Genomic DNA, 24,558 nt, shown 5'->3' with positions numbered 1-24,558 from the left:
TTTGTTAGGCATACTAACCAGAAGCCAGGCAATGCAAATTTTACTTGCATCATTAAATGTTGGTAAAGCAATTTGACTTCTCCATTTTTTCTGCTCAAAATGAGAAGATCAGACTATATGATCTCAAGAATCTTTCAGCTTTCAAATAGTCTGTGATCCTATGTTTCTAATGCTGCAGATATCACTTAGAAATAATAATTTGAGTAAGACCAAATAGAAACAAGTTATTTGGAATTAACATTGCATAGAATTAGTTGAAAGATTTGTGCATTACATAAGCAAGTATTTCTGTAGGGTATCTACTATCTGAAGCTACAGACAGACAGGATAAGCAAGATAATTAAATAATGCATACCACATCCTCTGGCATGCAGAAACTTTTTATCAGTGAATAATAGATGTTACATGCACCTCTTCTAAATGCTTTTGGAAAGAACTATAATCTATATGTCAAAATGATCATATCTGTTCTCTTTGCTGCAGAACTACTCTCCCCAGTTTGAATCATACGATGTCAAGTCTGGAGTAGTAGGAGCAGGAATTGCAGGCTACCCCGGGCCAGCTGTATGTACAAATGTTTCTCAGCATTTTAGAGCATTATTTTGCTTCCAGTTTGTTAATTCTTGAATGGTTGTTTTTCTAGTAATACATTATTATTGCATACTTGTACAAAATAGCTCATTTTCCATTAAGGCTGGGAATGCACATGGTAGGATTATCACAATCCTTCCATCCTCGCTCATTTTTCCCTCACTCCCTTTCATCCCATGCCTGTTTTGCCACCCCTTCCTTCTTTACACAAGCACTCCTACCAGGGGCCCACCTGCCTTCATGATTAGGTCTCAGACTCATGTATTTCCTCATTTTAACCCAGTTTTGTTATTTTTCCCTTTCATTTTCCCTTTTGCTCCCTAAATTGTTCAGAATCTTCTTTTCATGAGCTTTCATCAGTTAAATGCTCCCTTCTAGATGACAATCCGAGTGATGAATTGTCCAAGATTACAATCTGCCTTACCTCAAACCCTAAAATCTAATACAAATATTTCCAGAATTTATTGAGCCTTAAGTTCTTCTATTACAAATGGTAGCTATTCACATTGAACCTGAATGGTTTCCCTGAATGTAAATGACCTAGAGTTTTAACAGAAGAAAATAGAAAAAATCACTGAAACCTGGGCACCTTGACATGATGCATAGTGTCCCGGGTAAATGACCCTTATCGTAGAACAGGCTGTCAGGAAAAGCAACGTGGGGAAGATTATGGTTTTACTGCCAGTAACAGGTATGTAAGTGTAAATGAAACATGACACTGGATTTTCAGGGATTATGGAAGATTGCCCCCCCGGATCATTAGACACCACGTTTGTGACTTCCCAAACTACAGAAGACAAAATTTTAACTAATAGATCCAAATGACCAGTTTGGAAAGACCCTTAAATTTGATATGTTATAAAAAGAGAATTTTACAAATCTCTGACGTTTTGAGGAATGTGAATTTTGTGTTTGGTTTTCAAAGCCAGAAGGAGACCTATTTTTTTTAAGTTTATTTACTTATTTATTATTGAGAGAGGGAGAGAGAGAGAGAGAGAACACAAGTGGGAGAGGGGCAGAAAGAGAAAGGGGGAGACACAGAATCCAAAGTAGGCTCCAGGCTCTGAGCTGACGGCAGAGAGCCCAATGCAGGGTTTGAACTCACAAATCTTGAGATCATGACCTGAGCTGAAGTTGGATTCTTAACCAACTGAGCCGCCCAGATGCCCCAAGATGGAGAACTATATTAACAATATAAATACCTGGTCTTACTCAGCTACATTGAAATTATGAATTCATTTTTCAACCCTATATACAGTTTTTACTAAAAAACAAAAACTAAAAAGAAAACACTACTTATTAACATTCCAGAAAAGCGGTTACAAGAGAAAGTTTAATTACAGCCTGTAGTTTTATATCTTTAGTGTCAGTGTTTAGATACAACATGCTACAAAACTGAAGGTTTTCTAGTTTAATCTGTATTCCTGAGCAATGATACATCGATTGGTTATAATTGTAATGTATCATTGTCCCATGTAAGATGATTCTCAAATACACATCTAGACCTTCATTTCAACATAATTCAGTGACGTAGTTAAGAACTTCTGGGTTGATTTACATCATTATTTTTAGAAACTTGGATTTACAGTATGCAGATAAATATTTTTCCACAGGGAGTTGGGCTGGCAGGCAAAAAAAATGCTTCTTTCACCAGTACCAGTTTAATCTTAATATTGCAGAGACTCTGTTAGCATTTTGCATGGATTTTTCCAGATTTTGAATCCCCTTTTGGAGGGATTAGCAATAATTTTAGCAATGATTTTTATTGATTCTGTGGAAATTCCATTTAGAGTGATGTTTTTAGTGATATCTTTACTGTATACCTAATAAAATTAATCATATCCTTGAATAGTTACCATATAACAAGGTATGCTATTCTCATTGTTTTAAATGTATCGTTTCTAAACAGAGGCATCTCTTTGATGCCTGAATAAAGTGTATTTCAGATGCATTTATTTTATATTTATCCCTCAAATTTACATTCCAGGGTCCCCCTGGCCCTCCTGGTCCCCCTGGTACATCCGGTCATCCTGGCTCTCCAGTAAGTATAGCCATTAGTGGTGCTTTCTATTTTCATGCATATTATATAAATCAAGGTAACATGGATCTTGCTGTAATTTCACCATTCCAGCATGCATAGTCACAATTAAGTACAGATATCACATCCAAAAAACTATCATTTCTTCAAAGATGTTGGAATTTCATATTTAATTCCTTTCTACCAATAACTACGAGCAATTAAAACCTTTGTAAAATTAAGCCATAGGCTTTTCAAAGCCAGAAGGAGAATTATATGTTTTTTTTAAGTTTGTTTGTTTGTTTGTTTGTTTATTTTTGAGAGAGAGAGAGAGAGAGAGATTGAGAGAGAGAGAGAGAAAGCGCACAAGTGGGAAAGGGACAGAGAGAGAGAGAGAGAGAGAGAGGGAAACACAGAATCCAAAGTCATAGGCTTAATGTGCATGTGTTATGTCTCCAAGTTCAAAACAATTCAATTTCAATGGAATGGAGTGGATAGAATGGAATAAATATGCTTTATTCTAATCTGAAAAATTTTGGTTTCAGTATTTATAAAATGGAATAAAATTCACTGACTGCCTACATGAATCCTGATTTCACACTGTCTTCAAGATATAAATGTCTGGTATGAATATTACATTACTTTTAAAATATTTACACATTATTCTACTCATTAGGGTTCTCCAGGATACCAAGGTCCCCCTGGTGAACCTGGGCAAGCTGGTCCTGCAGTAAGTAACAATTATATCTACATTTAAGAAATTGACAATTCTACATAGAAACCAGCTTCATTTTCTGAAACATAATCACTATAATGTCCTATAATGTATAGATTGAATTTAAGCTCAAATTTTAAAATAATAACTGATATTTTCTTATGAGAGTTGAACTGGTTTCAAAGATCTTTTGGACTCATTTAATGGTTTAGATTTCTTAAGGATACTTGCTATTTATCTAGGAATTCCCTGGCTAATTAGCCACCACAATAGTTCCCCTCCTAGTGTGGATGCAAATCCTCTATCTCTTAAATATAGATTTAACTGTAGCCACTCAGTTCACCTTAATATCTACTCTTCTGACATATAATTTTCAAAACTTAATTTAAAAGAAATAAACACAATCTAATAGAGCCCTGCGAAAAACCATGCTGTGTAAACAAGCAAGTGAGGTGAAGTTAGTTTAATATTTCAAAATATTTGGAAATACCTAGATATCAAAAATTCAATCTCTTACAAAATGTAAAAGTGCACATTGGTGTATAAATACTTACATGTGATGTAAAATACAGGTATGTGATATTTTTAATTCCTATTAAAAATAAGTTCATTAGAGAGTAAAAACTTGATATAATATAGGTGTAATATTAACTCAATGTGTCATTATCATAATGAAAACTGTTGAGAGAATTTCCTAAAAGGAGGTTCCTTTGAGGAAAACATATATAATCATAAATTGTAACAGAACAAGCTACAGATATATTTGTATTTTATTTCCTTATTTTCAGGGCCCCCCAGGACCCCCTGGTGCTATAGGCCCATCTGGTCCTGCTGGAAAAGATGTAAGTTTTTAAAGATTGAATGGGGATATGGCAAAATTCAAGTTGGCATATCGTAAGTGGCATATGGTGTGTACTAGGCTCAGAAAAACCTCACTCAAAATGTCGCTATCCTAGTGACATTTTAGCTCATATTAATCTTTGAAAATATAGTATTTGTATAGCTATATATACATCATATTTTGAATTCCAAACTAACAGAACCCCTACATGTGCTTCTTCACTGTCAAGAGGACCCATCCAGTGAATATATCACTCAACTGGAGGAGAAACAAGTGTCTTCTCTCTGCCTCTTGTAATGGAGAAACTGATATCAATACTTTATGAACTTGGAAACTTAAAAGCACCTTCAATATTGTGCCATTCTTCCTTTCCCATTTAATTTCCAATCGCAAATTTTTCTCAGTGGATTGAGAGAGAGTCATAATGTTTCAACGAAGAGTAATGCCTGCATTACTCACAAGTTCATATGGAGACGGGAGAAGCCCTCCCCGTTCCTTTTACCAGGAAAGCTGTCCTAACAACATATGCTTAGCTTCACTTTCATGAGTCTTTGGGGAGAAAAAAGCTAAGTAATTGGTTGGCTACTTGGCTACAATGTGTTTACTCTACACAAGCACCTATGTATTTTTTATTTCTCCACCTAGGGGGAATCAGGAAGACCTGGGCGACCTGGAGAGCGAGGGTTGCCCGGACCTCCAGTAAGTCTTCAGCATCTAAAGAAATAGTTGGAGAAATCACAATGATCTTAGCTTGAAAATTATGATATAATTAAATGGCATTAAACTTAAAAATAGAAGACATCTTACTACTTCATTGTGATTCTATTTGAAAATTCCTTAATAACTTTTCTATTCCTTATTTTTAGGGTATGAAGGGTCCAGCTGGCATGCCTGGATTCCCTGGTATGAAAGGACATAGAGTAAGTAGAGTTTCTAAATTGACTATAAACTGTTTCATTTCGCTGTGTTTACTTGCCTAACCAATTTTATTGGGCAATTGAGTATGTGTCAAATATATGTTTGACGACCAGTTGATTAGATTTTGTAAGCCCATCAACTTTGTTGACCAAACCAACTAATTATTTTACAGATAGTAATGGAACCGATTTTAAATGTGTGAAAAGGCTTGGGAAATAAATATTTAATTTTCTTATCATCACTGTCAGAAAAAAATGAAAATATATTATTGAGAACTGTATGTTATTCATGGACTTGGTAAATGTAATTTACACTTGAATCAAGCAACTTTATTCTATGCAAGCATTAGGTACATTCAACCAACCGACTCCCAAAAATAACAACTTAATAGAATTAAATCTATGAAGCTGATATTTGCTATAGTTAAGGCAACTTCCTAATTGAACTAAATTGTACTTGCTAATTAGTTCAGATTTTTTACTATAAAATCAATGTCAAATGTCTTCAATCAATTTAAAAGAGCTTTAAATTATTTATGTCAGTGTTGAAAATAGTGCTGAGTGGTAAAAACTAGTTATGAAAAATTCAATGGTTTTCAACCATTCTGGATAGTTAACAGATCTTAATATTTTTACTACTTTTATACATTTCCTAGGGCTTTGATGGACGAAATGGAGAAAAGGGTGAAACAGGTGCTCCTGGATTAAAGGTAAATCAAAACAAAATCACAGTTTCATAAGCAAATTCATTTAAATGTTATAGCTATAATTAAGATTTAGATTTTGGGGTAAACTTTTTCTGAAATTTACCTGAATTTTGTATTTTAGGAGCTGAATAACAGTGACTAGTTAGATGGTCTGTTCAAGCTTCCATTAAAGCAGATAACTTGAACTGTCTAGATTAGAAATGATTGTGCATCTCTGAGTAACTCACTGATTACTTCTGTCTCATCCTCAAGTTTTCAAAATGCTGACTGGGATTTATGATAAATAAAATGCTAACAAAAGTTTGATACTGCTAAAACATACATCTTTTTCTTAGGTTCTGTAATATTCTTCATAATACTTCATAAAACTATAAATTGCTCTCCCTGTTCTACAAAATGGTAACATATTTGTACATATTTCTAGGGGGAAAATGGCCTGCCTGGTGAAAACGGAGCTCCTGGACCCATGGTAATTGTATTTCTCATGTAATTTTCAGTTTTATTTTCTTAACCTCCATCTAAAACTAAACGCGCCTTACTCCTTCTCCAGCTGTTCTTACACAGGTCAGGTTTAAAGTACCACCATTGTTTCTGTCTTATTCTATAGGGTCCAAGAGGAGCTCCTGGTGAAAGAGGACGGCCAGGACTTCCCGGAGCCGCAGTGAGTATAGCCGCCCACATTGCACAGTTCCAGCCCAGAGTCACAGATAAGGGTCTCAGCCAAGTTTTCAGGCTGTGACAATCTTCAGGAAAATCTTCTCTAGAAAATAGCACTTAAAGACGCCTCCGTAAAATCTTAGCCTTAATGGTAGGGAAACAAACAAGGGTTTTATAGTTATTCTCTCTTTTGAAAAAAAAAATTTAAGGGTTATCTTTGCATATGTTGTTAGAACCGTTAATTCACATTCAGTTCTGGTAAATGCAGAATCCAGTTCTTCCACATCAGATCATCTCTGTATGCATCAGAATTTTAAAAATTTGACTCTAAACATATACAATTGGTAAGCAGATTTGAATACACTGGAGGAAAAGTCAACACAATGGAGTCAGCATTTTAGTCAGAACATTATCTGTGACTAGCTTTTCAGAATTAAGAAGATATTTGAGACAAACTTCTCTTTTTAGGGGGCTCGAGGTAATGATGGTGCTCGCGGAAGTGATGGACAACCAGTAAGTAACTTTTGATCTAACCCTGAGTTGCCTCAGGGTAATGACAGATTACATGGTATGGAATGTTGGAATAATATGAACTGTAGACTCAAAGCTCAACACCGTTTATAAACATTTCACTCAAACTGACACTAACTCCATAAACAAAATCTAGACACAATGTAAAGAGACTGAACCCATAAATAGAATTCTGATACTTTCTATTATACTTGGCCAATTACTAACATCTGTATAGTGCATACAGAGTCAGTTAATAGCCAGTACTGGACATGACAATTAAAAGGGCCCTGCAAAACAGATAATAATGTTACCTCTATTTTATAAACAAGAGGACGAGAGCCGAGGGCTAAGAAAATTGCACAAAGTCACAGAATTTGTGGCAGAAAGATTTTGCTCTCTAGTTTACCACATTGTTTCTCCACATCATATTCATCCAAGGTGACAAATACTATTTTGTCTGCATAATTGTCTTCTGTACTGTGTATGTGCTAACTTATTACGTACTACTTGCTATAGTGTTAGATTTTGTTTACTCAAGAGCTCTTGAAATTGTATTTAATTTTTTTCAGGGTCCCCCTGGTCCCCCTGGAACTGCAGGATTCCCTGGTTCCCCTGGTGCTAAGGTAAACATGCATTTCTATAATAGAATATAAAATAGATCTTGGAGAGGACAACAGAAAATCATTGGATTGCTTCTTGAAAATAATATTTTCTTTGTTACCCATCAAGTAGATATATTTTTACCGATTCAGCTTTTTTTTTTTTTTTTTTTTTTTTGGGACAGAGAGAGACAGAGCTTGAACGGGGGAGGGGCAGAGAGAGAGGGAGACACAGCTGATTCAGCTTTTTAAAGCCTTATGTTTTTATTCCAAAAAGGGTTATCCCTGGCATTCAACTATTCTGATATTTCTTTTCTCTTTCCCCGGCCTCTTTCTAGAAAGCAGATAACATAGTCACACACATAGTTACCATTTTTCTCCGCCTTTGTGATTCAGGATTCTTTGCTTGTGATAAAGTGTATTGTCCTGCTATCCCAGCCTTTGGGAGATGGGTTTGAACTAGCTTAGTGATTAGAAATGGCAAGAGAAAATGACTACTCAGGGTTTATCCCCTAGGGTGAAGTTGGACCTGCAGGATCTCCTGGTTCAAGTGGCTCCCCTGGACAAAGAGGAGAACCAGGACCTCAGGGACACGCTGGTGCTCCAGGTCCTCCTGTAAGTAACAAATACAGCCATTGTGAAGAGTTGCTACACTCATTTCATGGAACCATATGCTTTAATGTTGCTATCAATTAAAGTATTTTTTTGAGAAAAAATGTTGCTTCGTCCTCTGAAATGACTTTACTGTGATAAATACTGATTGGATTAGTGCTAAAAATCATGTCTTTTGAGGTTTAAGCTCTTCTAGAATTTATGAATTATCTGTTTATACGACTAAGTGAAGTTGAGGATGTCGAGTTATCAGATACTTCAAAGAATGTGCCCCAACTAATCACCAATTACAGAACTTCAGAGAAGAAACAGTATTAAAAACCGCTTCTATATATTATTTAGACCATATACATATGATCTTTATATTCTATAAATATAATATCTCTATATTCTATATATTATTTAGACCATATACATATGATCTTTAATTTATTCAGATTATGATAATTCTTTTGCCTACATTTTATGTGTTGTGCTGTAGTTGGAGGAATCATGAGGAATCACCGAGTCTCTATAAAGCACAACACCCACCAATATATTTACTTTACAAATGTATATTCACTATTTGCATTATTTTTAATATGCTCTTTTTCCCCTCCAGGGCCCTCCTGGGACCAATGGTAGTCCTGGCGGTAAAGGCGAAATGGTAAGGTGCCCTCACCCCTCACTCTCATTTCATCCACACACATTATTGGCCTCCCTTGCATTTTGCATGACAAGACATTTGCGATGTTTAAGTTGGCTATTCAGAAAAGAAAGTTCAAGTTTGACTAATATTAGTGTCCCTCGGCAATTTTTAGGGTCCTGCTGGCATCCCTGGAGCTCCTGGACTGATAGGAGCCCGGGGTCCTCCTGGACCATCTGGAACCAATGGTGCTCCTGGACAGCGAGGTGCTGCAGTAAGTTGCCTATTTTTCCTTCATTGCCTGACCGGTGTGGTTTAACTCCCCCAACAAAAATACAAACAGCAGACTTTTTGTACTTGTTCAGCTGAATTTATGTTGGTTTCACCCCGGTTTTATACTTGGATCAGCCGTTGCTGCTGCTGACTTTGTTGGTCTACTCTCCCTGTTTTTACACCAAGATTTTGTTTCACTAGGGTGAACCTGGTAAAAACGGTGCCAAAGGAGAGCCAGGGCCACGTGGTGAACGTGTAAGTATTCCCCCAACGGAACTGGTTATTTCTTACCTCGGATGAAAATCGAGCAACCAAATTATCCCTTTGGTGATATCCCTTCATAGGGTGAAGCTGGTTCTCCAGGTATCCCAGGGCCTAAAGGTGAAGACGGCAAAGATGGTTCGCCTGGAGAACCTGGTGCAAATGGACTTCCGGGAGCTGCAGGAGAAAGGGTATGTTTCCCAGGAACATCTAAAAGGAGAACAACATCACTATCATCCACATAGAATTTCACCTTCATGGTGAGACGACCGTGATGTTTCTTGAGTACTCTATCTCAAATACTGGTTTTGAAGCATTGTGTAATATGGGAAGATATCGCTACTCAAAAACTGTGAAAAATTGTTAATGCTTTGGGCTGAAACATTTGCCTGTCACTATTTCCAGGGTGCTCCTGGGTTCCGAGGACCTGCTGGAGCAAACGGCCTTCCAGGAGAAAAGGTAGATAATTTATTTTCTATCTTGTAAGGGCTGCTACTGCAAATAGTTACATTCTTCCGTACAGTTCCCCATTAACTGAAACCTAAATATCTGAAAGAAATATATTGGAGTTTAAAAATAATAAAAATTCCCAATATAAAACAATGATTCCAGCCCGGCTCAGCCATTCTCCTAGCTTTGTAACTAAAGCAAATCACTTAACTTCTATGAGAATTCTTGAGGTTATCTGAGAATCATTTATTTCAGTATGATTGCAAGAGTAAGATAAATTAAAATGCCTGAAAGTCCTTTGAAAACCCTAGAGTGCTATGCAAATATGACTTTACAACATCAAAGATATTTGACTTTATATGCACAGAAATATGTCGCTATGCCCACTGAATATTGCTGGCATGTGATGTGCATCAAAGTTGCCTCCAAATATTCCCAATATGATCATCCAAGCTAATAGATAACAGTGATTTTATACAGGACATGTAAGCAGCATACCAACTCTCTTTAAGAGACAAAAGGAAGTGTTCTAGTTATAACACCTGAATATGGTCAATGTCCAGGTCAATAAAAGTTCTTTTACATATTTGCTGATTTATCTCACCTCTTAGGGCCCCGCTGGGGAGCGTGGTGGTCCAGGCCCTGCAGGGCCCAGAGGAGCTCCTGGAGAACCTGGCCGAGATGGTGTCCCTGGAGGTCCAGGAATAAGGGTACAGAGAAACACTCATTTGATTGACACAGCCATTTAGTAAGAAGAAAGGCAAATAAAGGATTAAAGGCAAATCAAAGCAAACTATACTTTTATAGCCTCAAAACAAAGCAAAATACTCTTAAGATAACTTAAGGTTAGAATTGATGGAAGAAAAACGGAAAATAGAACACTTGACTGAGACACTTTATAGGCAGAAAAATGTGTGCGAATAAAAGGCTGCACATGAAATCTCAGAATTTTACAGATGGTTATATACATTTTTTAATTATCCTTTTTAAATCACCTGACTGACTGACTTCTTCAATTTAGGGCATGCCTGGAAGCCCAGGAGGACCAGGCAGTGATGGGAAACCAGGACCTCCCGTATGTACATTTTGACATCTCGTTTTATAAGCCCAGTGAATAATGGAATGCACAGTTTGGCCTAGCCTTGATGTATATTGTATAGCCTTTATATGTATATTGTATATTTTGATGAGATCTTTATCAAACCTCTATTAATGTAATTTTTTTCTCATTAGGGAAGTCAAGGAGAAAGTGGCCGCCCAGGTCCTCCAGGCCCATCTGGTCCCCGAGGTCAGCCTGGCGTCATGGGTTTCCCTGGTCCTAAAGGAAATGATGTGAGTTCCTTCCTTTATTTCTTCAATAAATATTTGACAGAAGGCTTTTACTTTCCATATGGGAGTGTGGAGATGGCCAAAATGTGATCTTCACTTCAAAGCACAGAAGAATATATGAAAATCAAAATACCATGTGAGACAGGGAGCTTTGTGGGGTTTTCTTTCTTTCTTTCTTTCTTTCTTTCTTTCTTTCTTTCGGGGGGGAGGGGGTTCTGGGGGAAGAGTGGCAAATTTATGGAAATCGAGTTCTGGAAAGTTGTTTTTGGTTATGGATGTATGTATGTGTGTGTGGAAGAGGCAGATCGAAAATAAAAGGGAACAAGACAATGAATGATTTCTTTTTGGGAATTAGTAACACCTGGCCACTTCTTTAGGGTGCACCAGGCAAGAATGGAGAACGAGGTGGTCCTGGAGGTCCTGGCCCTCAGGTATGTAGCTTTCATTAACTTCTTTCCAACTTTCTATCGATGCATTCATTTCCAACCTATGAGTTCTATTATCTCTGTGACCTCTTCCCTAACTGCTTGATTTTTTAGGGTCCTGCTGGGAAAAATGGTGAAACTGGACCTCAAGGCCCCCCAGGACCTACCGTAAGTTCACTCGCAGAAGGTGAAGGAAGTGAGTGGGAGTGGGGCAGGAAAAAGACCGCGGGAATTGTATAATCTTTGACACTAACTACATCACTCTAGTTCACCAGAGCAGTTATGAAGTTTGGTTACTTAACTAGCTGAATGCTGAGGGACTAGAAGTAAAGATTAGATTACCTGTCTCCTTTGCATCAGTTCCGCAGAGCAGACTCTGGCCTGCTTCCCTCCATTAAGTTTTAAATTAAGTAATGAGCCTGTTGAAAGGAAAACTGTGTCTGCTAAATATGAAAGGTTATTTTGTAATAGAGCTTCTCATTATATCTTTCTACATTAGGGGCCAGCTGGTGACAAAGGAGATGTAGGACCCCCTGGTCCACAAGGATTACAAGTAAGAACTTGTTATTTTAATATCACTCGGCTCCTGCTTTAACCAGACAATTCAGTACTTTCCCTTGAGAGCTATATCTTTGTTGAGCTAAGTGAATTATTTTTTTGTGACACTACTAGATTGTAATACATCTGAAGATGTGTGGGTCTGTTTTCCACCTTGAAATAAAATGACAGCCAATGTTAATAGACAGGCAAAACTTCCATGTCTATTCCAGAATTAATTTTTTTTAACTAAGAATGCATAATTCTTTTTTTAAATATTTTTTTAATGTTTACTTATTTTTGAGAGAGAGAGAGACAGAGTGTGACGGGAGAGGGGCAGAGAGAGAGGCAGACACAGAATCTGAAGCAGGCTCCAGGCTCTGAGCTGTCAGCACAGAGCCCGACGCAGGGCTCGAACTCACAAACCACGAGATCATGACCTGAGCCAAAGTCAGATGCTTAACCGACTGAGCCACCCAGGTGCCCCTAAGTATGCATAATTCTTTATGCTTATACTTAATTTTATCATAATTTAAGTTCACATAGCTAAATCTATTTCACCATACTCATTAATTCATTTTTATATGCAGGGAAAAATTAGAGGGAGATAAACATAAGTTTGGAAGATATGATTGTCACATCTCTGCCATTGAATTTTGAGAGCCACAAATATCCTAGCCTTAAAAAGATTGCTAAAACCATTTTGAATACCTTGCAGAAGCATACATATGAGAAGCTTTTCTGTAAGCAGTGTTTGAAGTGATTACACAATACAAATATGATCCCTTGTAGGGCTTACCCGGAACCAGTGGACCTCCAGGAGAAAATGGAAAACCTGGAGAACCAGTAAGTTGCATGCCTTTTTTTCAAAACTCAGAAACCAAAAGAATAAATCATAATCATTTATCAGTTATTAACTTCTGCGTTTTCTCATGCCACAGTTTCTGAGTTTTAACATTAAGCTTTTAAATATTCATTAACAAAACAAACAAAAATTACTTAATCATAGCTATCACATGGAAAGTTTCAATTTTACCATAAAATAAAAGAAAGACTACATAGCTCAAGATTTAACAAATTGTATAAAATGCAAACAAATCAAATGTGTACTTTACTTACATTCGTGTAACATGCATTCTGATATAGGCCTAATCATATAATGCCAATCTTCTAGGGTCCAAAGGGTGAAGCTGGTTCACCTGGAACTCCAGGAGGCAAGGTAAATATCTCTATTTACTTTCTAATTTCGTCAGCCTGTTATAGAGCAATTGATTAGTGATTCATTTTTAGTATATCAAACGAAATGGTCTTTTTTTTTAGAAGCACAACATTGCAAATATTTGGTGAATACATTCTGGGTAACTCAAGGCATTTCTAGTATATTAGATTTGCTTCATCTGGAAAATCAAATTTTCTGACATGAATAAATGCTATAGAAGCAACTAAGGGCCTGAAATTGCAAAAGAAAAATCTTTCCAGTGCATTGATTCTGCAGAGGAAAACTGTTTTGGTAGAAAAACTTTATTAAATATTCGCCCTTGTGAATAAAATAATAACATTTTCAGAGCAAGCTCATCAGATCAGGAATCAAAGTTACCTCATTGACACAGACTCTTTTTTGGTTTCCATTTCTCATTCAGTTGATCAAATGTCTTTTTGTAACTATAAAAATTTCCATATTGTTCAAAAATATACAGTAAGAAGCGAGTGGTGTGCATCAGAATAATACAATTCAGGGTGGTTTGGTTTTGTTTTTAGCATTGGGCTTTCTTTTTTTTTTTTTTTTTTTTTAATTTTTTTTTAACGTTTATTTATTTTTGAGACAGAGAGAGACAGAGCATGAACGGGGGAGGGTCACAGAGAGAGGGAGACACAGAATCTGAAACAGGCTCCAGGCTCCGAGCTGTCAGCACAGAGCCCGACTCGGGGCTCGAACTCACGGACCGTGAGATCATGACCTGAGCCGAAGTCAGATGCTTAACCAACCGAGCCACCCAGGCGCCCCAACATTGGGCTTTCTAACAGAGCTATTCCATTTTCCTCCCACAGGGTGATTCCGGTGCCCCCGGTGAACGTGGGCCCCCTGGAGCCTTGGGGCCCACTGGACCGAGAGGTGGAGCTGGCCCCCCTGGTCCCGAAGGAGGAAAGGTAACTCTACATCGTTCATTTTACCTAGATTTCACAAAATGCACTCGATCTCCTTCTTCTGGTTTACTATTTGTACCTTAATTTCAGGGGCCTGCCGGTCCCCCTGGGCCAGCTGGCGCTGCTGGGACTCCTGGTCTGCAAGGGATGCCTGGAGAAAGAGGAGGTCCTGGAGGCCCTGGTCCCAAGGGTGACAAGGTACCGACATATCTGCTGTTAATTATGTCATGAAACAGACTTCATAGTTTGAAGGAAAGAAACATTGTTGTAAAGTAACCTCTTTTCAAAACTAATGTTACCGTTTTAATAGTAAATGAAAATTGAGATGTATTGCCAGGGCAACTATTAATCGGAACACCTACTATACATCACAGCAGACCTTAAGGGTTGGTCTTCTTCTTGACAGATTTTCATTAAGGATGCTTCTAATGGGATGACATTGGCTTTTATTTGACAGGGTGAACCAGGCAGTTCAGGTGCTGATGGTGCTCCAGGGAAAGATGGTCCAAGGGTGAGTATTCGCACTGGGGAAAAATAAGACTTACCCGTATGTGACAAGGAATAGTTCTTCTCCTCAACCTATATTTGCTCTAAGAACTCATCATGATAACTTATATCATGTTTTGCCATTTTCTGGCCATTAGGAAGGCCCAAATGACTGTTAAAATTCCTGATTTATATCTATCATTAGCTGATAGTTCAATAGTGACCTGAGAATAGAAAAATCTCAAAATTGTGATAAAGGTTACTTACAGACTAAAGTCATAGTGACTCACTAAAATCCAAGATAATCAATACTGCTCATGATTTTATGAAAATTATAATTCTGTGGTATAGTCATACCATGGAATACTACTTAGCAATGAAAAGGAATGAACTAGTCATCCATGCAACAACTTATACAGACCTCAAGGACACCATGGTGAGTGAAAAAAAGTCAACCTCAAATGGATACACGCTGTGTGATTCCATCCATGTAACACTTATGAAATAACATAATTAGTGATTGCCAGCAGTTAAGAATAGGGGAGAGGAAGATGGGTGTGACTAAAAGAGGTGATGTGAGGGAGTTTTGCAGTGATGGTACGTTTGAGTATCTTGATTATGGTGGTAATCGTATAAGGCTGCACTTCATAAAGTTGTGTAGAGCTTAGGCACACCCACCCTCACAAGTGAGTGCATATAAAACTGCTGAAACCTGGAGGCGCCTGGGTGGCTCAGCCAGTTGAGCGTCCGACTTCAGCTCAGGTCATGATCTCACCACTTGTGGGTTCAAGCCCTGCATCAGGCTCTGTGCTGACAGCTCAGAGCCTGGAGCCTGCTTCAGATTCTGTGTCCCGCTCTCTCTCTGCCCCTCCCTCGCTCATGATCTGTCTCTCTCTCTCACACAAATAAATAAAACATTAAAAAAAAAACTGCTGAAACCTGAATAAGCTCTATAGATCATACCAACATCAGTTTCTTGGTTTTGATATTGTATGATGATTGTGTAAGATGTTAACATTGAGGGATGCTGGGAGACAGGTGCACAGGATTTTCCTGTAAATTCTTTTGCAACCTCCCAGGAATCTATAACTACTTCAAAATAGGGGTTAAAAACAAACAAAATGAAAAAAAGTCACCATCAATTATATTCACATTAGCAAACACATTGTAGAAGATTGCAGCAAATAAGCACAATAATTAAGTCATTACTTAGATGTTACATTTACTATGGTTGCCTTAAAGAAGTTCATAAAAATTTCACTTTTAATAGACTTGGGTAAACCATCATCCAATTAAGAAAAAACTAGTATCTCATTTATGTAACATGAGTAAAACTTCAATATTTGAAAATGTCAATCTGAAAACTTTAATATGTGTATTTATACTCTGAGTAGTTAAATTAAACATTTTGGATTATCAAGCAGTTGTATAAGGCCATGTACCTTAATTTTAAAAAGAGATTACTGTAAGATCTTACAGCACATCATTTATCTTCTGCAGTGGAAAGAAAAATGAATCAATAAATGGTCACTGAATCTTATAGTCTTTTAGAGGCATCTCCAGAGAATCTTATATTTATTAAGGTCTGCAGTATTTACACTCCAAGTGAAGCATATCATTGGAGTCATAAAAAAAGTCCTACTACCTAGTTCAGTAGATGAATGTTATGTCTATATTCTCTCTGTTTGATTAACAGGAAAAAGGATGCTTTTTCTCTTTAAAATTAAAAATGTATTTCTATTTTCTCCAGGGTCCTACTGGTCCCATTGGTCCTCCTGGCCCAGCTGGCCAGCCTGGAGATAAGGTAACACTTAATACTTCCTATAAACAAAAAGAAAATATCCTTGGCTTTTTGGATGCAAGGCAATATTTTTTTCCTCTTGTTTTCAGGGTGAAGGTGGTGCCCCTGGACTTCCGGGTATAGCTGGTCCTCGTGGTGGCCCTGTAAGTGTTAAAGACATCTTCAGTGTGCTTGTTAACCCCACACGGGCAGGCAGCTATGTGGGCTTGCTTCTTTGGCAATTCTGCCCCGGGCCCCTGAATCTCCACGGCAGGATACCGTTTTCTTAGGAATCATACGACATGCCAAGGAAGGCCAAAGTCCTTAAATCTAAAATTCACAAGAGACAGTTTTAAATCACACTTTCTCTCCGAAATAATTCTGGAAAAAATATAAAAAAACTCACAAGTAATATACATTTGTAAATAAGTATTTCTCAAGCCTACAGGATTGTTGCCTGAGGCACCTTCTAGATCTAAAATTCTCTACCTTCAGAGTTGGCAACTCAGGACAGATATATACTAAATGGTTTTAATTAATTAATCGATTTATCAATTAACTCTTTTACTACATTTTCAAATACTTCCATTGTTTAGAAGTTCTGTGATTACACTTCAAAATTCTCAAATTATTTTTCTTGCAAATAGTAGAACAATCAGAGGCGGAAAGAATCCAAGGTTTTGGTGTTGTCCACTCCTAATGTTGTTGAGAAATGGAAAAGTCTTCACAAGTTAAACCATATCAGCTAGCTTGGCATACTTTCTGCTTGAAGGAAAGATAAGATGATACAGAGGGTGATATATCATTGCCCCTTTGGAAAGATGTCTTCACTGTGACCAATGAGAATATTTTTCACTTCAGGGTGAGAGAGGTGAACATGGGCCTCCAGGACCTGCTGGCTTCCCTGGTGCTCCTGTAAGTATGAACACATATGAGTCACACAGCCCAGAATCACTCTCTTGCTGGAAAACACACGTTTGAATCTGGATTCTAGTCAAGCCTCAGCTGGTCCTTCCCTATAGCGTTATTTTGCCCACCTTTTTGTTTTTTACTTCATTTATACTCTTTAAAAGATGGAGATAAAAATACCTTCCGTCCCTTTATGCCCCATCAAGGAGGCTCCCAAGATACCCTAGATTTTAAAACACTCTGAAAATTTTTAAAGTTATTCTATTATAAAATGATACTAATTAAAATTCGCTCTAAACCTTATCTTTCTCAAATGAATTTATGGGTGCTTATTTATAAAGCATAATCCTTGGAAAGACTTTCTCCCTAGGACAAATAACATACACCTTAACATTTTCCTGATACTTTTATCATGGAAGTATTTTGATCGGCTTTGTTTTGCCATGTCTTCAAAAAACCTTCTCTTCCAATTCTATTTCACCATCTCTTCCAATTCTATTTTCTGACGAAAGAGTATGATAAGCCAAGTGTATTGTGAAGGGTGTCAGCTCACAAGTGCTTGTCATTTCTGAATGCAGGGACAGAATGGTGAGCCCGGTGCCAAAGGAGAAAGAGGTGCTCCTGGTGAGAAAGGTGAAGGAGGCCCCCCTGGAGTCGCAGGACCCCCCGGAGGTTCTGGGCCCGCTGTGAGTATTCTCCTTCAGTGAGCTTTTGAATAGAAAGCCCTCGGGTTCCTGGATAGTCTAATACTTCGTACTGAGGGAGATTCTCATGGTGACAAGCTTAGAGTCTTCCTTGGAATATAGTTCGGAGTTTGAAGCTTGGCTCCAACAGTCTCAATCAAGTTGCTTTAACCACCTCGTGGTTACTGTCTTGCTGATTTGCGTTTGTTTGTTCATTTGTAGGTCTGCTGTAGCTTTTTCCCCCAGTTTTATTTAGATATAATTGACAAATAGCAGTGGGCCAGTTTAAGGTGTACCACACAATGATTTGATACGGGTTCACACTGCAAAATGATTATCATTATAAGTAGAGTTAGTGTTTTTCAAAGACCTAATGCTTCTGTGAAATTTTGATTTTGGTGCTATTCTGATAAACCTTGTCTACCTCTATTCCATATAGGGTCCCCCTGGTCCCCAGGGTGTCAAAGGTGAACGTGGCAGTCCTGGTGGTCCCGTAAGTATTGATTCTCTTAAACTGGTATTCTCTAAACTCTTATTGAAAAGCAAGAATTAATATCAATCTGTATAAAAACTGCTTTGAAAGCACTAGATCCCTGTAGAGGGTGTAAAAACTATAATGCAGAACCTAGCACGTTTCTCACACTTGATATTTGTTTTTAGCAGTTTGTTAGTCATTCTCCTTAACTTCTGAAATTCACAAACATATTCTCATTTCCCAGGGTGCTGCTGGCTTCCCCGGCGGTCGTGGTCCTCCTGGTCCTCCTGGTAATAATGTAAGTATTTTTAAAAATATTTTTTCTTTATTCCATGAAGAACATTCATATATGCCCAAAATGAGAAACCTACCCCTTGCGACTTTTCTGTATTAAGTCCCATATAAAATGTGAGAGGGAAGACAAATCCACTTTTTCATTAGAAAATACTCAAGTTTCAAAATTTTCTTTGTAGGGGAACCCAGGCCCCTCAGGCCCCACCGGTGCTCCAGGCAAGGATGGGCCCCCTGGTCCACCTGGTAGCAATGGTGCTCCTGGAAGCCCTGGAGTGTCTGGACCCAAAGGTGATGCTGGCCAGCCTGGTGAGAAGGGATCTCCTGGCGCCCAGGGCCCCCCGGTGAGTGGTTTCGTTGCTTTCTTGATTGAAAATACCGTTTTCTTTGTAATGACGAATTCAGTAGAGGAAAACATAGTCACACAAAGAACTAAGGCTTTATTATTTGCTCAACAGGGAGCTCCAGGCCCACTTGGCATTGCCGGGATTACGGGAGCGAGGGGTCTTGCAGGACCACCAGGCATACCAGGTCCCAGGGGAAACCCAGGCCCGCAGGGCGTCAAGGTGAGTGTGGCCATCTCTCACGCGACTCTGGTTTCCTTTGGTAGCCTTTGGAGATCACTTAACCATAATAAGTATGTAATGAGCAAATTTTCCTCTCATAGAAGCAAATTCTTGATCTTTTCGTATTATTAAAAGGCTGCAGAACACAAAAACAACACACATCATAGGGCAGCCTTGAACATAAACACAAATAAGTTGATATCACAGAAAATATCTTGCCATCTTAAATACTTCTGGTAGATTTGTGAGCATTCTTTCATTAGCTGTCAGTTTTGAAGAGGGAAATAGTTTATAGATCTATGAAAGCCTTTAATTAATACCATTTTTCCATCAGCTCAATTTATTTTGCACTCCTAGTGCTTAGCATCTTAAGTACCCATTTAAAAAATGGGGTAATATAATTCAGTATTATTAGGGCTCACATTTTGACACTTTGAGTACCTCTTTAAGTAAAATGTCATATAATATTGTAATGAAGTTCAGATATAACATTTAAGCAATTCAATTTATAAGAACATATCTGATAAATGTATATTCTTTAGATAGAGCAAATGTCGAAAATAACCTAATTCTAATGGTTGTTATAAACCTATAATTTCATGATGGTTAATCATTATTTTTTCTTACAATGGTTATGTCTATTTATACATCTCATATTAGGATGTATTCTGAATAATATAACCATGTAATTACTTAGCTGTTTGGTATCCAGAGTCACTGGGCAATGTGGAAAATGCAGGAAACTTGCTTCCCCACGGCTTTTCCTCAATGGTGGGGATAGTTTTAGGTAAAAATTCAATAGAATTTTAATAACACAAAGTTTTTCCTTGAAAAATAAGGACATCTCATAACATTATATTGATTGATTGCTTAGGTAAAATAAGAAAACAAAATGTCTTTGATTTCTTTGTGCACAGGGTGAAAGTGGGAAACCAGGACCTCCTGGTCACAATGGAGAACGTGGTGCTCCTGGACCCCAGGGTCTTCCTGGTCTGGCTGGTACAGCTGGTGAACCTGGAAGGGATGTAAGTGCTAACTCTTAGTAAATATCCAATTATCCAGATAGTATTTGGCAATCTATTTAAGCAAGGGTTGAATTGTGCCTTAATGTCTAAGAGTGTAAATATTGCCAAATTCCAGAGTTCTCCTTTCCTTAATAACAATATAACCTTTCTATTACAATTTACAATAATCTTAAATGCTCATGTTCATTAATATTTACCTGATGAATGATCATTAATGTAGAAGCATATGAATGCTAGCTAAATAAAGAAACAAGCTGAGGATGGGGGGAAAGACCCCAATTTACAGCATCCCTCCTGTGTGAAAACGTGCTGCGTGTTATCCGTGATTAAGGTTTTTCTTAAATTGTAGATTTCCATTATCAGCTTAAATTACTATTTCTCAAGTTTTTTAAAAACAATTTATTTTGAGGGAAAGAGAGAGAGAGAGAGAATGTGAGTGAGGAGGGACAGAGAGAGAAAGTGAGAGAGAGAATCCCAAGCAAGCTCTGCACTTGTCAGCTCAGAGCCTGATGCAGGGCTTGAACTCACAAACCATGAGATCATGACCTGAGCTAAAATCAAAAGTCAGGTATTTAACCGACTGAGCCACACAGGCACATCAGCTTCTCAAGCTTTCTCTATTATCTCTTTCCTAGGGATCCCTTTTAGACAATTTTTTTCCCTAATCACTTCTCCCCTTCTCATCTGTGAAATTTTAGTGACATAGGTATACTGCTTATCTATTTACACATTGTGACCCTTTGAAGCGTCACAGCCATTGTAATATCTAAGATTTTTCAGTCCTAAGCAAGAACCAGGTTTAAAACAAAAATTTTTTTCATGTTTATTCAGTCTTGAGAGACAGAGAAAGAAAGAGGGTGAGCGGGGGAGTGGCAGAGAGAGAGGGAGACACAGAATCCGAAGCAAGGTCCAGGCTCTGAGCTGTCAGCACAGAAATCAGTGTGGGGCTGAACTCATGGACCTTGAGATCATGACCTGAGTCGAAGTGGACCACTTAACCCATTGAGCCACCCAAGCACCCTGCTGGGAACTAGTTTTTATGCTCTTTGGATGCTGTTGCTACCATTGAGAATACATGGCTTGGATAGTATTTGAATGGTTCCAAAGAGTTTGATTTCTTTTCTCCTTTTTTAATTTTTTTTTTAAATCAGGGAAACCCAGGATCAGATGGTCTGCCAGGCCGAGATGGAGCTCCTGGTGGCAAGGTATAATAAACCCATAACCCAGGTAATCCAAGTTTGTGTACTTAAAGCAATAACTACTGATCATATTTATTTGGGGTCTGTGAATTTGTCCTCAGGGTGACCGTGGAGAGAATGGCTCTCCTGGTCCTCCTGGTGCTCCTGGTCATCCAGGCCCACCTGGCCCCGTCGGTCCGGCTGGAAAGAATGGTGACAGAGGAGAAACCGTGAGTTCTAATGAGCACTCTCTTTCTTTGCTTACCTCCTTTCCTCCAGATCTGCCAACCAAACGACCTACTATCATTCATTTTAGTTTTTATCCTAGTTGTTCCTTAGGTAACTGTAGTAATAAAGGTGTCTGATAAGTTTCTGGCAGTAGTCAATGAGGAATTCATTAGTAAATTCAAAGCAGCTTTAATCAGACCAATTGTATATTCACTGGGTGAATGCAAGGCTGAATTAACAAGCCTTTCTTGGATTTCCTGTTTGGAGCCCTTGGTAAAGATATACATAGGGAAAGCTCTTTGAAGGAGAAAATGGCACTAACTTTCAATGCCAGTGTGCATACTATTCTTCCATCACTGTGAAACTATTCACTTTTAAAGGAAACAAACCTGTATCAATTAATAAACAATTCCCTGTGTGTTTGGTTTTATTTCAGGGCCCTGCTGGTCCTTCTGGGGCTCCAGGTCCTGCTGGCTCCCGAGGTGCTCCTGTGAGTTGTTTTTTTGTTTTTTTTTTTTAACTCATTCCACGGTATAAGAAGTGTTCTATTTTCCAGCCTGTTCAGAAAAGGAGATGACAAAACACTCCACTATGGGACAGAATTTTAAGTTTCCTTTCATGATACAGAAAGCAGTTCAGGATCTAAAAGTTTCTTGGGGCCAAGGACTTATATATCAGACACTGGAGTTTCATGCCATTATCCTTCCAGAAATGAAAGTTACGAGAACAATCTTTATTGTTGCATGCATGCAGTGTCGATGGGATCTGTACCTAATAGAATGTCATCAAATAGACTTAATTGCTATAAATTCTGTTTTGTTTTACTAATATGTATGTGTGTTTATGACCTTAATTTGAAATGTGTTTGTAAAGGGTCCCCAAGGCCCACGTGGTGACAAAGGTGAAACAGGTGAACGTGGTTCTATTGGCATCAAAGGACATCGAGGATTCCCTGGTAGTCCAGGAGCCCCAGGTGCTCCAGTAAGTGCATTCATTTTGTTAGAAAATCCCCTTCGGTGTGTGTTAACTGATGAGATAGGCAAATGGTAGAGACCAAAAGTAGAAAAATGCCCATCTTTAAGAGAAGATGCTAACAGAGAGGTGAGAAAGGGTTCAAGGGCTTATTTGAAATAGTAGTTGGCATGAGACAGTGGGGAGATTAAGGAAAGAGAAAATCATATTCCACCATGATCCCCATGTTTCTTGATTTGATCTTGAGTGTACAGTTTCATAAATCTTTCAGAAGTCTTCGTTTATATCCACACTTCTCTTCCTTGCAGGGTCCTGCTGGTCACCAGGGTGCAGTTGGTAGTCCAGGACCCGCAGGCCCCAGAGTAAGTGCCACAGAATGATATTGGAAAATCAGTGTTTTTTAAATGTTAGCACTGGAGAAAGATATTCTAGCACCGTGATATCATGACATTTTTTAGGGACCTGTTGGACCCAGTGGGCCCCCCGGCAAAGATGGAACAAGCGGACATCCAGGTCCCATTGGACCCCCAGGGCCTCGAGGTAACAGAGGTGAAAGAGGATCTGAGGTAAGACATCTCTTACAAATATGTGCATTTAATGTGCTGCAATCTTCATATTTTCAGAAACGCTTTGCAAGACTTTAAAACTGAGATAGTGAGTTAAACACAATGTAAGCATCCAGTTTAATTTAGAAAATGAGCAATGGCTTTAAGACATTCTCTACCGCATTAAGACTTTCTCTAGCACACGATAGCCACAAGAGAAAAAACCCTTTTGCAGTTTGATCGGAGAGCAGTTGTATCAGAATAAAGGCAAAAGCCCAAGTAACCAAATGAACTCTGCCAGTGTTGATTTCCCACTAGAGATCTCACAATCATGATAATCATAATAATTTGCAAGCATGTGGTACATCTCACTTCTCAAACAGCTGCCATGACTCCTGTTTTGCTACTGGTATCGTCATTCCTGCTGCCTTCCTATCCTACGTCTTTGGCATAAGTGGAATGAAACCCTTATCCCCCCAAGTTAACACATGTGGTAATTGAAACGCAAATAAGTCATCAGCCCAAAGACACAAAGTTAATGACAAATCCGGGGGCAGAATCTAGGTTTCTGGTCATATTTCCTCTGTCATGTCAGAATTAGAGTTGTTTACATCATTTATTCAGAAGGAAACATGATAGAGTAAAATTTGTGCTCTAACTCCACTGATTCGTATACAGGCGAGCACAATAAATTTCATGGTAACAAATTGAATGTATTATAATTCGGTTATCATTTGATTATAAAACAACTCAAATAAATCTTTCTTAAAATAATTTTGATGACATAACATGACTGTTTTTAATGCATTCTATTGGCCTAACAACATGTTCTTTCAGCAAAGACCAAGTACACCTCAATGATGCCTGTTCTTACCTGTCCTAGGGCTCCCCAGGTCACCCAGGACAACCGGGTCCTCCTGGACCTCCTGGTGCCCCTGGTCCATGCTGTGGTGCTGGTGGGGGTGTTGCCTTCGCTGGTATTGGAGGTGAAAAAGCTGGCGGATTTGCCCCATATTATGGAGATGAACCAATGGATTTCAAAATCAACACCGAGGAGATTATGACCTCACTCAAATCAGTCAATGGACAGATAGAGAGCCTCATTAGTCCTGATGGGTCCCGTAAACACCCTGCTCGGAACTGCCGAGACCTGAAGTTCTGCCATCCTGAACTCCAGAGTGGTATGTTGGGGAGTCTTTTGTATTC

General features: G+C 38.4%; 1 protein-coding gene across 2 annotated transcripts in view; it reads left to right on the top strand.

The window, feature by feature from the left end:
* COL3A1 (collagen type III alpha 1 chain) overlaps positions 1 to 24,558 on the top strand; it is a 355,595-nt gene that overhangs the window by 327,239 nt on the left and 3,798 nt on the right. Inside the window, exons 5-48 of one of the 2 annotated variants that reach the window (XM_060622309.3) lie at positions 484 to 564; positions 2,579 to 2,632; positions 3,285 to 3,338; positions 4,112 to 4,165; positions 4,810 to 4,863; positions 5,031 to 5,084; positions 5,738 to 5,791; positions 6,213 to 6,257; positions 6,396 to 6,449; positions 6,914 to 6,958; positions 7,528 to 7,581; positions 8,074 to 8,172; positions 8,771 to 8,815; positions 8,970 to 9,068; positions 9,269 to 9,322; positions 9,412 to 9,519; positions 9,734 to 9,787; positions 10,390 to 10,488; positions 10,800 to 10,853; positions 11,012 to 11,110; positions 11,485 to 11,538; positions 11,647 to 11,700; positions 12,032 to 12,085; positions 12,862 to 12,915; positions 13,244 to 13,288; positions 14,119 to 14,217; positions 14,305 to 14,412; positions 14,672 to 14,725; positions 16,451 to 16,504; positions 16,591 to 16,644; positions 17,342 to 17,395; positions 17,968 to 18,075; positions 18,512 to 18,565; positions 18,792 to 18,845; positions 19,021 to 19,182; positions 19,297 to 19,404; positions 20,322 to 20,429; positions 21,581 to 21,634; positions 21,730 to 21,837; positions 22,272 to 22,325; positions 22,709 to 22,816; positions 23,116 to 23,169; positions 23,266 to 23,373; positions 24,236 to 24,533. In XM_060622309.3, coding sequence (XP_060478292.1) covers positions 484 to 564; positions 2,579 to 2,632; positions 3,285 to 3,338; positions 4,112 to 4,165; positions 4,810 to 4,863; positions 5,031 to 5,084; positions 5,738 to 5,791; positions 6,213 to 6,257; positions 6,396 to 6,449; positions 6,914 to 6,958; positions 7,528 to 7,581; positions 8,074 to 8,172; positions 8,771 to 8,815; positions 8,970 to 9,068; positions 9,269 to 9,322; positions 9,412 to 9,519; positions 9,734 to 9,787; positions 10,390 to 10,488; positions 10,800 to 10,853; positions 11,012 to 11,110; positions 11,485 to 11,538; positions 11,647 to 11,700; positions 12,032 to 12,085; positions 12,862 to 12,915; positions 13,244 to 13,288; positions 14,119 to 14,217; positions 14,305 to 14,412; positions 14,672 to 14,725; positions 16,451 to 16,504; positions 16,591 to 16,644; positions 17,342 to 17,395; positions 17,968 to 18,075; positions 18,512 to 18,565; positions 18,792 to 18,845; positions 19,021 to 19,182; positions 19,297 to 19,404; positions 20,322 to 20,429; positions 21,581 to 21,634; positions 21,730 to 21,837; positions 22,272 to 22,325; positions 22,709 to 22,816; positions 23,116 to 23,169; positions 23,266 to 23,373; positions 24,236 to 24,533 — 3,376 coding nt within the window. The remainder of the gene's footprint in view (positions 1 to 483; positions 565 to 2,578; positions 2,633 to 3,284; positions 3,339 to 4,111; positions 4,166 to 4,809; positions 4,864 to 5,030; positions 5,085 to 5,737; positions 5,792 to 6,212; positions 6,258 to 6,395; positions 6,450 to 6,913; positions 6,959 to 7,527; positions 7,582 to 8,073; positions 8,173 to 8,770; positions 8,816 to 8,969; positions 9,069 to 9,268; positions 9,323 to 9,411; positions 9,520 to 9,733; positions 9,788 to 10,389; positions 10,489 to 10,799; positions 10,854 to 11,011; positions 11,111 to 11,484; positions 11,539 to 11,646; positions 11,701 to 12,031; positions 12,086 to 12,861; positions 12,916 to 13,243; positions 13,289 to 14,118; positions 14,218 to 14,304; positions 14,413 to 14,671; positions 14,726 to 16,450; positions 16,505 to 16,590; positions 16,645 to 17,341; positions 17,396 to 17,967; positions 18,076 to 18,511; positions 18,566 to 18,791; positions 18,846 to 19,020; positions 19,183 to 19,296; positions 19,405 to 20,321; positions 20,430 to 21,580; positions 21,635 to 21,729; positions 21,838 to 22,271; positions 22,326 to 22,708; positions 22,817 to 23,115; positions 23,170 to 23,265; positions 23,374 to 24,235; positions 24,534 to 24,558) is intronic. The other variant, XM_060622307.3, reaches the window with a different exon arrangement.

This window comes from Panthera onca, chromosome C1 (genome assembly GCF_046562875.1).
Source record: "Panthera onca isolate mPanOnc1 chromosome C1, mPanOnc1 haplotype 2, whole genome shotgun sequence".
In the NCBI taxonomy this organism is placed as follows: domain Eukaryota; kingdom Metazoa; phylum Chordata; class Mammalia; order Carnivora; family Felidae; genus Panthera; species Panthera onca.
The sequence above is the reverse complement of the archived record's forward strand: the minus strand, read 5'-3'. Positions and strand labels throughout refer to the sequence as shown.